Source organism: Gobio gobio (assembly GCF_949357685.1).
Source record: "Gobio gobio genome assembly, chromosome: 18".
Lineage (NCBI taxonomy): Eukaryota > Metazoa > Chordata > Actinopteri > Cypriniformes > Gobionidae > Gobio > Gobio gobio.
In genome coordinates this window covers 50,620,462-50,633,545 of record NC_137111.1, presented here as the reverse complement: position 1 = coordinate 50,633,545, position 13,084 = coordinate 50,620,462, and the positions used below count along the sequence as shown (strand labels likewise).

Here is a 13,084-nt window from a genome sequence, read left to right as displayed (position 1 = left end):
AAATCACGAAATCACGCCAAATATTGCTTTCTAAATCACGCCAAATATTGCTTTCTAAATCACGCCAAATATTGCTTTCTAAATCACGCCAAATATTGCTTTCTAAATCATGCCAAATATTGCTTTCTAAATCATGCCAAATATTGCTTTCTAAATCACGCCAAATATTGCTTTCTAAATCACGCCAAATATTGCTTTCTAAGTCTTTAAAAGCCGTCCAGTTATTGCCATTACTGAACAATCCAGCATTTTTCAATATGAGCTCTTAATCTTACATTATGACTATGGAAGCTTGTTTACGCCACAGAATAGAAAGAAAAGGTAATTGTGACTTTTTATCTCGCTATTCTGACTCTCGCAATTGCGAGTTTACATATTTGTGATATAAACCGCGAAAATTGTCGCAAATCTTTTTTCCTCAATTGCAATTGCAGTTTAGATCTCACAATTCTGAGAAAAGAAGTCAGAAGTGCAAGATATAAACTCGCAACTGCGCAAAAAAGTCAATTGTGAAGAAAAGGTCAGAATTGCGAGTTTATATCACGCAATTCTGACTTTATAACACAAATGTGACTTTATATCAAAATGATGTGATTAGGGAGCAGCTTACGAGTTTAATATTCACTGCATACATTTGAGCAGTTAATAGTGTTAGCAAGACTAAACATCATTATTCAAATACTACTCACACGCATCAAACTCAGTGTTTCTGCAGCTAGCGCTGATTGTTTGGGCCAGCGATAACTCTTTATACTCGGCTAAAGAAATCACTTTTTTTTAAAGAATTTTCCCAGACAACAACAAGATTTTCCAGGACATTTTACATTTTCTCTAATTTTCCATGTGTTTTCCTGGACTGGAAAATGTCATCAATTTTCCAGGTTTTCCAGGACGAGTGGGAACCCTGAGGCTATATGGGTTTAACACACTTTAAGTGTACTCATATCATACTTTTATTTGGTCATTATGCGAGTTGAAGAGTAAAATCCGTTTGATGTGTCTGTGGTACAATCCGAAAGAGAGCCGTGCCAATAACACGAAAGCTGATTGGCTTCAATATAAGATGCATGCTGGTCTCACTAGCGAAAAAACAAACTACAACACACACACACACACATGTTGGGTTTTCATGTTTTATGGGGACTTTCCATAGGCGTAATGGTTTTTATACCGTACATACTGTATATTCTCGTTGTGGGGACATTTTGTCCACATAACGTAGGATTACCAGTCCACACACACACACCACACACACACACACACCACTCTCTCTCTAAAACGCTGCGGAGCATTTCAATGAGCAAGAGTAGCGTTACATGGACGTAGGAAAATTAAGACCCGTTTAAAATTATTTAAGACCTAGAACTCAATACTTCAGCGAATTTAAGACTTTTTAAGGCCTTAAAATTTTAGATTTTGAATTTAAAGACATTTAAAAGACTTTTTGAGATCCTGCGGGTACCCCGAGTAAGAAAAAAAATAGTGTCTGAAGGGTGTGGATAATGTAATGTAGGTCCACTGGAGGCAAGTTGAAGAGATGAACCCAAGAGCAGTTTATTTCCAAACAGATACAGCACAAATGATGACTAGACTAGAACAGACTTCAGGATATCCAGGTGACACTGATTATAGCATTTATATTTATCTATCTATTCATCTTCCTTCTCATTGAGACGATTCGGTTGTAAATGTAGTATTTGATGGCCGCCCAGTCTCTGTGTTTCAGAGCCACTGGTTCAGCCTGGAGGCAGGACTCGCAGTCCTCTTTACCTGGCACCTTACAGCTGCTGATGAAGGACATCATGTGCCGCTCCACAGCCTTCACTTCATTACCCGTCCACTTGCTCCTCACCTTCCCAGCTGTCCAATGAAAACAAGAGAAATCTATTAACCCTTAATCGGCCCTTTAGCTCCAGCTGACCCCACTGACTTTTCCTCCATTTTTAAAAAGTGTTCCTTCATCTCAGGGCCATGAGACTCTGTGACTTTTCCTAAATAATCTAAACATGCACAAAAACATCTGGGCTTGATTTGGTTGTTCTAAAGGTGTGTAAAAAATGTTTTACTGTTTAAGTCCCTCTGGGTCAGATTGACCCACATTGAAAATGAATGGGAAAGTGTAAAAAAAAAAATCTTTACTTCACGTGTGTGTGACTGCAACAGAGAGCATTTTTATAGAAACTGGCAAATAAAATCAACAAAACTGGCATAAATCTGAAAAAATTCCACACATAAATGAAGGAGAAATACTAGAGCACAAATGCAACATGGAACAATCATGAGAAAGAGAGAGAAAAGGGCAAATAAAAGAAAGATGAACGGCAGCTTAACTTCTGCTTATCTTCCCTCTGGACCTCTAGTGGATAATGTGGTCATTGCAATCTCTCTCTCTCTCTCTCTCTCTCTCTCTCTCTCTCTCTCTCTCTCTCTCTTCTCTCTCTCTCTCTCTCTTTCTCTCTCTCTCTCTCTCTCTCTCTCTCTCTCTCTCTCTCTCTCTCATCTCTCTCTCTCTCTCTCTCTCTCTCTCTCTCTCTCTCTCTCTCTCTCTCTCTCTCTCTCTCTCTCTCTCTCTCTCTCTCTCCTCTCTCTCTCTCTCTCTCTCTCTCTCTCTCTCTCTCTCTCTCTCTCTCTCTATAATTCCTAAAGTTTTTCCTCAAACCTACAGATGACAGTATTCTATCTCTAACACACAGAGCAATGTCCAAAAACTATTTAGATTTATTTAAGATCATCATTCAAGTGATTTTTTTCATAAAAAAAATATTTTTAATGAGCCAATTTATGACATAGTTAAGTATTTGTGCAGTAAATAGGTAAAAAAAACTACCAAATACCCACAAAAACACAGCATAAATGTATAGTTGAGAAGTAAATAAAAAAAATGATATATAGTTTTCCATGTAAAAAATGCATATTTCCTTATGCAATCGCTCTGTAAAAGTTTGGGGTCTATCTGAGCACAAGGGCCTCAAACGTAAACCCTGAGGGACGATTAAGGGTTAAAGGGGTTCACGATTCCACTATTCTAACGTTAGCTAGCGTGTAGTGTTGCTGTTTGAGCATAAACAACATCTGCAAAGTTACAACGTTCAAAGTTTAAAGCAAAGGGAGATATTTGCTTTAAAGCTGTGTGATATTTTTAGTGTAGTTTACAGCAGTTATCTTGACGTCTTTCCGCCGTTGAAACACTGAGCGATTACAGCATATATATACATGACAGTAATGTATCCTCAGCATACCTTCAGATGTTCATTCATGTTTATTCTTTAGTAAGAGATGATCGATCGCCTTCACACAGTCACGCCTCATAGAGCGTCAAAACGACATTTCGTTCTAATTTCGTGTTAAAATGGACTGAATACGGTAACATTACTACGCGATTCACGTAAATGACCCAATTGACCAAGAAAACGGCGATTGGCGCCGAAAAGCGACAAGTTTGCAGGTGTGAATAGTACATGGCATTTATTAAAGGGTTAGTTCACCCAAAACTGTAAATTGTGTGATTAATGACTGAGCCTCATGTGGTTGGACACCCGTCAGACCTCCGTTCATCTTCAGACACAAATGAAGATATTTTAGTGTAAATCTGATGCTCTGAAAGGCCTCCATTGGCTCAACTTTACACTCTCAAGACCCTTAAAAGACACTAAAGACTAAAGTTACAAAGTCCATCTCACTACAGCGGCTCTACAATAACTTTATGAAGACGAGAATAGTTTCTGTGCGCAAAAAAACCCTAAATAACGACTTATATAGTGATGACGATTTCAAAACACGGCCTCATGAAGCTTCGAAGCGTTATGAATCAGTGAGTCGATTCAGCGGTTCAGAGCGTTATGAATCAGTGAGTCGATTCAGCGGTTCAGAGCGTTATGAATCAGTGAGTCGATTCAGCGGTTCAGAGCGTTATGAATCAGTGAGTCAATTCAACGGTTCAGAGCGTTATGAATCAGTGAGTCGATTCAGCGGTTCAGAGCGTTATGAATCAGTGAGTCGATTCAGCAGTTCAGAGCGTTATGAATCAGTGAGTCGATTCAGCAGTTCAGAGCGTTATGAATCAGTGAGTCGATTCAGCGGTTCAGAGCATTATGAATCAGTGAGTCGATTCAGCAGTTCAGAGCGTTATGAATCAGTGAGTCGATTCAGTGGTTTGAATCGCCAAATTTCAGCAGTTTGCCGGTTTGATACGCGATCCGAATCATCATTCGACTCACTGATTCATAACGCTTCGAAGCTTCATGAGGCCGTGTTTTGAAATCGTCATCACTATGTAAGTCGTTATTTAGGGTTTTTTTTGCGCACAGAAACTATTCTCGTCTTCATAAAGTTATTGTAGAGCCGCTGTAGTGAGATGGACTTTGTAACTTTAGTCTTTAGTGTCTTTTAAGGGTCTTGAGAGTGTAAAGTTGAGCCAATGGAGGCCTTTCAGAGCATCAGATTTACACTAAAATATCTTCATTTGTGTCTGAAGATGAACGGAGGTCTGACGGGTGTCCAACCACATGAGGCTCAGTCATTAATGACACAATTTACAGTTTTGGCTGAACTAACCCTTTAAATTGAATCAATTTTTCTAAAAGAGTAATGTGGATACAATATGCTTACAGTATTTACCTTGCTTTGCAGTGGAGAACTTTGCAGATGTACCCACTTGAAATGCTGTACTCTGCTGGAAATCTGAAACTGAAGAATTTAAATATATTTCAGATAAAAGCACACACTGCCCTCTCTGTGAAGGCAAGAATAAATCATTGTTTTTATTATAAACGCATTCACTTTTGGGTGTGCAAATGTTGTATTTCGGCGCATTTTATATGTTACCGTGTCTTGGTTGAGTGTTGCTGATATATACACTGTCCAAGACGGTTGAGGCAGAAGCGCCCTGCAAATGATCCAGGTCCAATGTCCAATCCCCAGAAGTCTCAGTTCCTGAGCCTTTGAAAAAGTAAATATCAAATATGAGCATTAATGACAAATTTATCCAGATTTATCCAAAGCGACTTACAAATGAGAGCAAAAGAAGCAGCTAGAGCAGTCAAGGGCAACAGTGTGCAAGTGCTGTAGCAAGTCTCAGTTAATCTAGCTCAGAACACACAGGACAGTTTTTTTTTATTTATTTTTTAATAAATTAGACAGACAGAAACATAGGTCCTTGAAAGTGCTTGAATTAAGTGTGAACTATATTTTGTTAGAGTAGCATGGTGCTATTACAAACATTAGCCTTCATGCGCTTCCAAAGCCAGAACAAAACAGCACCACGGGGGAAGATATTCAATATATTTCTGCTGTTCCAGAAGCGCCATCTACTGTCTAAAGCCCTATTCGTACGGTAGTTGTTTATTGTGGGGTCGTGAGGTATTATCATTATTGTCAGGGGCTAGTCAGTGATTTTATTGCCGCCCGAATCCAGAATGTCAGTGTTTTTCTCCCACCACCTGCGTTAAAATCCCCGGCCGAATGACCTCCTGCTTATAGACAAACACCAGGACGTGTGGTGATTTAATTGCCGTCCAAAGTCCACATCTCTGAGTTTTCAAAATGAGATCACTTCAAAATTCACTGTTTATATCCTTTTTGACCCCTGCAGGCCACCGTACGGTTGCGCTTTGCTGTAATTTGGATGCATTTTAAAGATCTAGACTTTCATTACTGAAATGCTGGCAAGAGTAATATATTTCATCACCGCTCCAAGAATAAAAAGAAGAAAATGGGCTGTTATTACGGCAGCGATTATATATGTTAAATATAATATATGTGCAGGTCTTAAAAGCCTTCAAATTGATTTTTGTAAAAAGGTACATGTACAGGTGATTAAAAATATGATTTAGCATATTTTTAATGCCTAACAATAAACTTGTCCATATCTTTTCATTTAATTGGAAAACAATATTATCTCTATATTTTGATGTTTTAATTAAGTAAAGATGTATAAAAAAGAACATTAAAACTAGTGTGAAATAAATGTTAAAAGCAGGAATAAGAGCTACAAACTGCATCTCTCGTTAAAACTCGCTCGCTCTTCTACACCAGCCTCTTTCCTCTTTGGATTTTGTAAAATTGGAAACTTTTCCTCATTGGAAATTGTATTTAGTTGTCAGTATATGCTTTAGCGCTACTGCATTAATGATAGACACAGGTACAGGAGGTGTTTGAAATATTGGCAGTAACACACACACCTTTATCACATTTATTGTGCTTGATTTAAAATAAAAGGTGCTTTAAAAAGTCCTTGAATTTGGTGTTCATGAAAGAGTGGGAACCCTGAGTAATATTTTCAGAACTACTAAGAAGTCTACACTGCAAAAAATGCTTTTCTTACTTAGTATTTTTGTCTTGTTTTCAGTCCAAATATCTAAAAAATCTTACATTAAGAAGCATTGACTAGACAAGCAAACGTTTTGGTCTTATTTTGGGGTAAAATAACTCAAAATGAAGTGAGTTTTTGCTTAAAATAAGCAAAATAATCTGCCAATGGGGTATGCAAAATAATGTTGTTTTCTGTTTGAATTAAGATTATTTTGCTTACCCCATTGGCAGATTATTTTGCTTATTTTAAGCAAAAACTCACTTCATTTTGAGTTATTTTACCCCAAAACTTTTGAACTTCTTGCTTTACTCCTCCTTCCTCTACAAAATACTGTTTTGTTTTTGTTTTTTTAAACAGTGGTTTACTGAAAAAGTTGTCTGTCCTTAAATGAATTCAATTATAACTAAAGTTTTCTTAAAGATAATGCTGTAAACTATATTAGGAGCCCTTACTTGCACAGTACTATAATTTAGGTTAACAACAGAGCCCAAATTAGCCTAAGTTGCTATTTAATTGTAGATATAATAATCATATTGTGTGCAAACATGTAAACTTCACACATAAGGCAGTTTTTGCAGTAACTTCTAAATATAATTATAAAATTGTTTTTTTCTCCAATTCGTTGTTGAAATATAATTTACACAGTGACTGTCATTTTAATGTAATTTAAACATACATGAAATAATCAAGACATAACTAACAGGTTCAGTAGAATATAATGAGTATATAGGCTAATACAGCGCATATATTTAATGAAAGAGGATTTTCCCAACCTTTTTTCAGTCATGGCACCCTTTGAAAATTTTCTAAATTTTGTGGCACCCCTTTAAATACATGATATAACATTGCATATTTGACTGTATAAATTAAAGATGAAGCCTATTAAACTTACAAAAGCTATTCAATCAAGAGTAGTGAGTGATGTCCTTAACTTTTATTGTTTGACATTAAACAGACAGCAGTTTAACCTCATCAAAAAGTTAAGTTATCTGTCCTCATGGTGGGATATCAAGAGTCAGGCCCACCTCTCTATTGTTTCCTGTATCGGAGTAATCTTTTAAGCTAACTATTCCTCTACCTCTTACTTTAAACATCCCAATAAAAGGCTGTCCTAACTTACCCCTTCTGTGCTGCTAACCAGACTTTTTGCAAACCATTAATTACCTTCATTACATTAATCATGTTCTGTGAAAACTATTGCTTTTTTAGTTGTCTTCTCTCATTCGCTGTTTCTTTATTTCTTGCTGCTGTTTAGACTTGATTGATTAACCTGTCCACCTTCTTTTTATGAATGTTCTAAATTATTCAGCACCGTGTTTATACAGAATCTCTCCCATATTTTTTATGTATTTACCACTGGAAAGGCCTCCATTGGCTCAACTTTACACTCTCAAGACCCTTAAAAGACACTAAAGACTAAAGTTACAAAGTCCATCTCACTACAGCGGCTCTACAATAACTTTATGAATCGGCGAGAATAGTTTCTGTGCGCAAAAAAACCCTAAATAACGACTTATATAGTGATGACGATTTCAAAACACGGCCTCATGAAGCTTCGAAGCGTTATGAATCAGTGAGTCGATTCAGCGGTTCAGAGCGTTATGAATCAGTGAGTCGATTCAGCGGTTCAGAGCGTTATGAATCAGTGAGTCGATTCAGCGGTTCAGAGCGTTATGAATCAGTGAGTCGATTCAGCGGTTCAGAGCGTTATGAATCAGTGAGTCGATTCATGATTCGGATCGCGTGTCAAACCGCCAAACTGCTGAATCGACTCAGTGATTCATAACGCTTCGAAGCTTCATGAGGCCGTGTTTTGAAATCGTAATCACTATAGAAGTCGTTATTTAGGGTTTTTTTGCGCACAGAAACTATTGTCGTCTTCATAAAGTTATTGTAGAGCCGCTGTAGTGAGATGGACTTTGTAACTTTAGTCTTTAGTGTCTTTTAAGGGTCTTGAGAGTGTAAAGTAGGGATGAAACGATTACCGGTTTCACGATAAACCACGATAAAATTTAGTGACGGTTAGTAATATTGTATAAAATTTAATTATCATTAAAACCGCGTGTGATTATCACGGTTGTGAAAACTCACGGTAAATCTTGTCCAGTCAGCGTCAGTCTGGCTCAGGCACACCGCACCGCTGTCTTTTGAATGAGAAGAAATGGCAGAAGGCAGTGACAGCGCCGTTTTTAGACTTCTGAAAGGACCAAATCTGAGGCGGTCATATTTTGGCTTTTACAAAAGTCCTGAGGGAAACTTAATCGAAGATGGTCACCCTGTCTGCAGAACATGCCAGAAGAAAGTCGCTGTAATGGGGGAAACACTTCAAAACTACGAACGCAAGGCAAGTGGACTTGGACCTTAATACCAAAACTACGTCTGGGAAATAATAACGTGAAGCGAACGAACAAATTCAGTCAAGAGTCAAGACTAGGGTGACATTTAAGGGATAATAATCAGGGCTTGACATTAACAACCGCCATTTGCGGGTGTAACGTTATTTCGGCTGCACACTATTGCCACTCTGGCTGTTGAACGTATTATAGTCTTCTCAAAAGCCATCTGTTATAATCGCGTTGCGCATTATAACCACTTACACGTGTTTCTATTGAATTTATGAATCTCATAATCAGAGGCGTTCAGATTAGCGGAGTTTTGTTCAGAGCGCGCGCCGCTCTCACTGAAATCTGCACTCAAAGCAGAGATAAACATGTGATGTATGCAGGAGATTCACTCATCATACAGTGATCGAACTGTTTCTGTTCTATTTCAGCAGCAAGAATAGTTTCAAACAAACCCAGCAGAGCCACAGCGCGTCTGATATGACTGGCATAACACTGGAGAATTTAGGGACCGTCTCTAAAGTTACACACAACATTGGTAACGTTATACACGTTTCTGACTTCAATAGCATTTGTAGAGAATGACAGTCATAAAACTGACTGTAAAGTGATCATTTAGGTGTCAGGTATGATACACACCTTTTGATATTTAATAAAATAAACTGTCAAATCATATGGAAATATGGATATGCATTATTTCACTAGGATACTGTTTGGGCTCTTACACAAAACATGCTAGATTTAAATGCATCATTGCTGAACACTGATGAGAATATTGCTTGAATATATTTACAGAGATAATATTAGAGATTATATTTACGACAAATTATTATTATTTATGTGTTATGCGTTGCTATTGACGACGGCCATTATAAGGAAGGAAATCCCACAGAATAGAATCTAGCTTAAAAAAGTGCATAGAGCTGCTTGATTTATTTGTTGCTTGTTGATTTTCAAATATAAAACTTGTTGAAATGTTTTAAGTGTGTGCATCTGTTCTTTTTGAACACTTTCATCTCGTTTGAACAAAACCGTGATAATATTGATAACCGTGATAATTTGGGTCACTATAATCGTGATGTTAAATTTCCATACCGTTTCATCCCTAGTGTAAAGTTGAGCCAATGGAGGCCTTTCAGAGCATCAGATTTACACTAAAATATCTTCATTTGTGTCTGAAGATGAACGGAGGTCTGACGGGTGTCCAACCACATGAGGCTCAGTCATTAAATGACACAATTTACAGTTTTGGCTGAACTAACCCTTTAAATATCGGGGAAAATATCGGTAAATCGATATATCGGTCGATCACTGTCTGTCTCCCAGGTCATAACCTAAAGATATTATCACATAAGTTGGTATACCTTCATGTTGATGTGGGTCAGCAATGGTTTCTTCACTGGAATCATCATCATCCTCATCATCATCACTCGTGCCGACTTCATCTGGTTGGGTAAAAAGAGGAAAAAAACACAGCTTGGACCAAGTATTTAAAGGGTTAGTTCACCCAAAAATGTAAATTGTGTCATTAATGACTGAGCCTCATGTGGTTGGACACCCGTCAGACCTCCGTTCATCTTCAGACACAAATGAAGATATTTTAGTGTAAAGCTGATGCTGAGAAAGGCTTCAGATCGGCCTCCATTGGCATTCAGTACATTTACACTCACAAGACCCATAAAAGGCACTAAAAACATCGTTACAAAGTCCATCTCACCACAGCGACTCTACAATAATCTTACGATGCGACGACAATAGTTTTTGTGCGAAAAAAAAAATCTAAATAACACCTTTATCCAGCTTGTTCTTGTCTTCCGTGTGTGTCTCCACGACGCATGCGTGAGAATATGAGCAGATCCGGCGTTCGGACACATGACCCAGAAGAGATTTGTTCACGAGCAGAGGAAGACGCGCGTCTCTCAGCTGTTGAATTCTACATTGATCGTGCTTTAGGTCTCGGTGTAGAGCTCAAAATGGGGCTAAAGTGAGCATTTCATGGATTCCCGAACGCCGGATCTGCTCATATTCTCACGCATGCGTCGTGGAGACACACACGGAAGACAAGAACAAGCTGGATAAAGGCGTTATTTAGATTTTTTTTTTCGCACAAAAACTATTGTCGTCGCATCGTAAGATAATTGTAGAGCCACTGTGGTGAGATGGACTTTGTAGCGACGTTTTTAGTGCCTTTTATGGGTCTTGTGAGTGTAAATGTACTGAATGCCAATGGAGGCCTATCTGAAGCCTTTCTCAGCATCAGCTTTACACTAAAATATCTTCATTTGTGTCTGAATATGAACGGAGGTCTGACGGGTGTCCAACCACATGAGGGTGAGGAATTAATGACAGAATTTTAATTTTTGGATGAACTAACCCTTTAAATCAAAGACTAAATACAATACGATATAAGAAGTACTTCTAAACTACCTCACCTTCAGGATTGATCTCAATGTCATCCATCCCTTTCCCTCGCAGGTCAGACAGTCTTCCTTTTTCCATTGCTATCAACAGTTTGCTAACTCTTGCTAGCTGCAGGGTACTCTCTGGCAGCCGATAGAATCCCCTGTGGACCCTTGTATCATGTCCTAGAAAGGTAGCAAGTTGATCCATTTCATTCTCATTTAAGTTTAGTACTGTTGACAAAGTGGCCACGTGTTTCCTCAATCTTGTTGAGGTGAGTGACTCCGGGTTTTGGGCACCACATCGTTTTGAATACTTGCGGAAGCAGTCCGAGCCTCTGTAATGGGAAAGCACACAAGGGCGTGCAAACAAGTACACGTTCTCAGTGTGGACTTGACACTCGTTCCTGTTTTTAACGAGGAGGTCCATTGCAGCGATCATGTCCGGTGTGAGAAACACGGGCACCATCCGTTTCCCTGGAATCTCAACTCTGTCAAAGTACTTCGCAACCGTCCTCTCAAACTCGGTAAGGCCCATCATAATGTCAGGATTCAACTCTGTACGATTTCTGGATGTGAAAGCCGTGAGTTCCATTTTTGAGACTTCCCCTTGTCTTCTTCTGTTAAATAGTACCACCTGCGTCAAAGTCACCTGTGCAAGATTCGCAAAGCTTTTAATGTTGGGTTCTTCCTCGAGGTCCTTCATGCACTTCGCACGCTCGGCAGCGAGAAACTTGTGCAGGAGGGACACATCCTGTGTAAAAGGCAAAACATGTGGTTTATTCCATTTGGCTTGGTGAAGTGTACCCAATGCAGCACTTGAAATGGATTCCGCCCATCTTTTCTCACACAGAGTGGCGAATTGCTTGGCATTCTCTGCGATTGCATTACGATTTGCAATGATGGCATTGTATTGCACAATGCCTGCAACCTTAGCCAAACCGTGAGCCAGTTTTAAAGCCAATGACGGGATTTTATACGAGTTGCTTTCCAGGTCATATCCAGCAACAGATCTCACTGCTTGTATCACGTGGGGGAAATTACAAGGCATAACAAGGTCTTCAACGCTCTTTAACGGTGTTGTAGCTCTTGCTGCTATCAAGAGTCTAGCCATCTCTCTCATTTTTTGACGTATGTAATCATTTCTTTTCCTGCCATTGTACATCAACTCGCCAAGACTAAGGATGTCTCTTTCACTCCTTACAACTAAAGAAATGTCATCCTGGTTCATTTCACAAGCAATCTTCCAAACAGCTTCATGAACTCGATCGGCTTTTGGTAGGTCAATGTGGATCCGTTTTTGCCCAACTCTAGTCTCCAGCTCAGACTTCTGAGGGCAGTTTCTGACATGTCTCCACAGACTATCTCTTGCGTAGAGTCCTTGACAAAACTTGCAATGACGGAAGTCATTCGATTGTCGGGCTCTTGTGGGTCTTCGACAAGCAACCATTTCTCCATCACCACTGATTGCCACAGTGGCATTATGGTTAAAGTTTCCCCTCTTCTTAAGAGAGCGTAACAAATCTTTTCTTTCGCGAGATCTTTTCTTAAAGCTGAAAGCCTTTGCAACATCAAGCTGTGTACTGTGAGCGGATTCGAGGTGTCTTGCCAATTTCGAAATGGCCTTATTACAATATAGACAATATTGTTTCTTGTTGTACTTGCTTCGTTTTGCGGTGTTTGGCAGCGAAGTGACATTTATGGGGCTGTGCGATGTCTTCTCTGATGAACTGTCACTGCAACTTATCACTGAACTACAATGGCCCATCTTTGAGGAACTGAAGCTTCTCTGCTCCTGGGAACTGTGGGCTATAGCGGTCCCCAATGACACTTTATGGGGAAGAAGATTGTCCATGATTTTTAGATCTCTACCCGAAGAACTTGTGTCAGAGGAGTTGCCACTTGAATCTGGAACATCATAGTCCATAGCATCTGAAGATTCATCAGTCATGTCATTAGAGATCTGAAGGAAAATGGAGAGAAAAGCATCTCATTCCATCAATAAGTTAAACATTTAATAATAGCTAGAATAT

General features: G+C 39.0%; 2 protein-coding genes across 5 annotated transcripts in view; one reads left to right on the top strand and one right to left on the bottom strand.

The window, feature by feature from the left end:
• Nucleotides 1–13,084, top strand: part of ptk7b (protein tyrosine kinase 7b) — a 124,829-nt gene that overhangs the window by 70,173 nt on the left and 41,572 nt on the right. The window lies entirely within an intron of this gene.
• The window catches only part of LOC307142156 (uncharacterized protein), a 19,285-nt gene continuing 7,030 nt past the window's right edge, over nucleotides 830–13,084 (bottom strand). For 2 of the 4 annotated variants that reach the window (XM_079842764.1, XM_079842762.1), the window contains 5 exons: nucleotides 11,085–13,014; nucleotides 10,017–10,097; nucleotides 4,825–4,938; nucleotides 4,618–4,686; nucleotides 1,531–1,860 (listed from right to left, as the gene is read on the bottom strand). In XM_079842764.1, coding sequence (XP_079698890.1) covers nucleotides 1,646–1,860; nucleotides 4,618–4,686; nucleotides 4,825–4,938; nucleotides 10,017–10,097; nucleotides 11,085–13,014 — 2,409 coding nt within the window. In that variant the 3' untranslated portion in view covers nucleotides 1,531–1,645. Of the gene's footprint in view, nucleotides 1,861–4,617; nucleotides 4,687–4,824; nucleotides 4,939–10,016; nucleotides 10,098–11,084; nucleotides 13,015–13,084 lie in introns of all 4 variants that reach the window. The other 2 variants (XM_079842765.1, XM_079842763.1) reach the window with 2 other exon arrangements.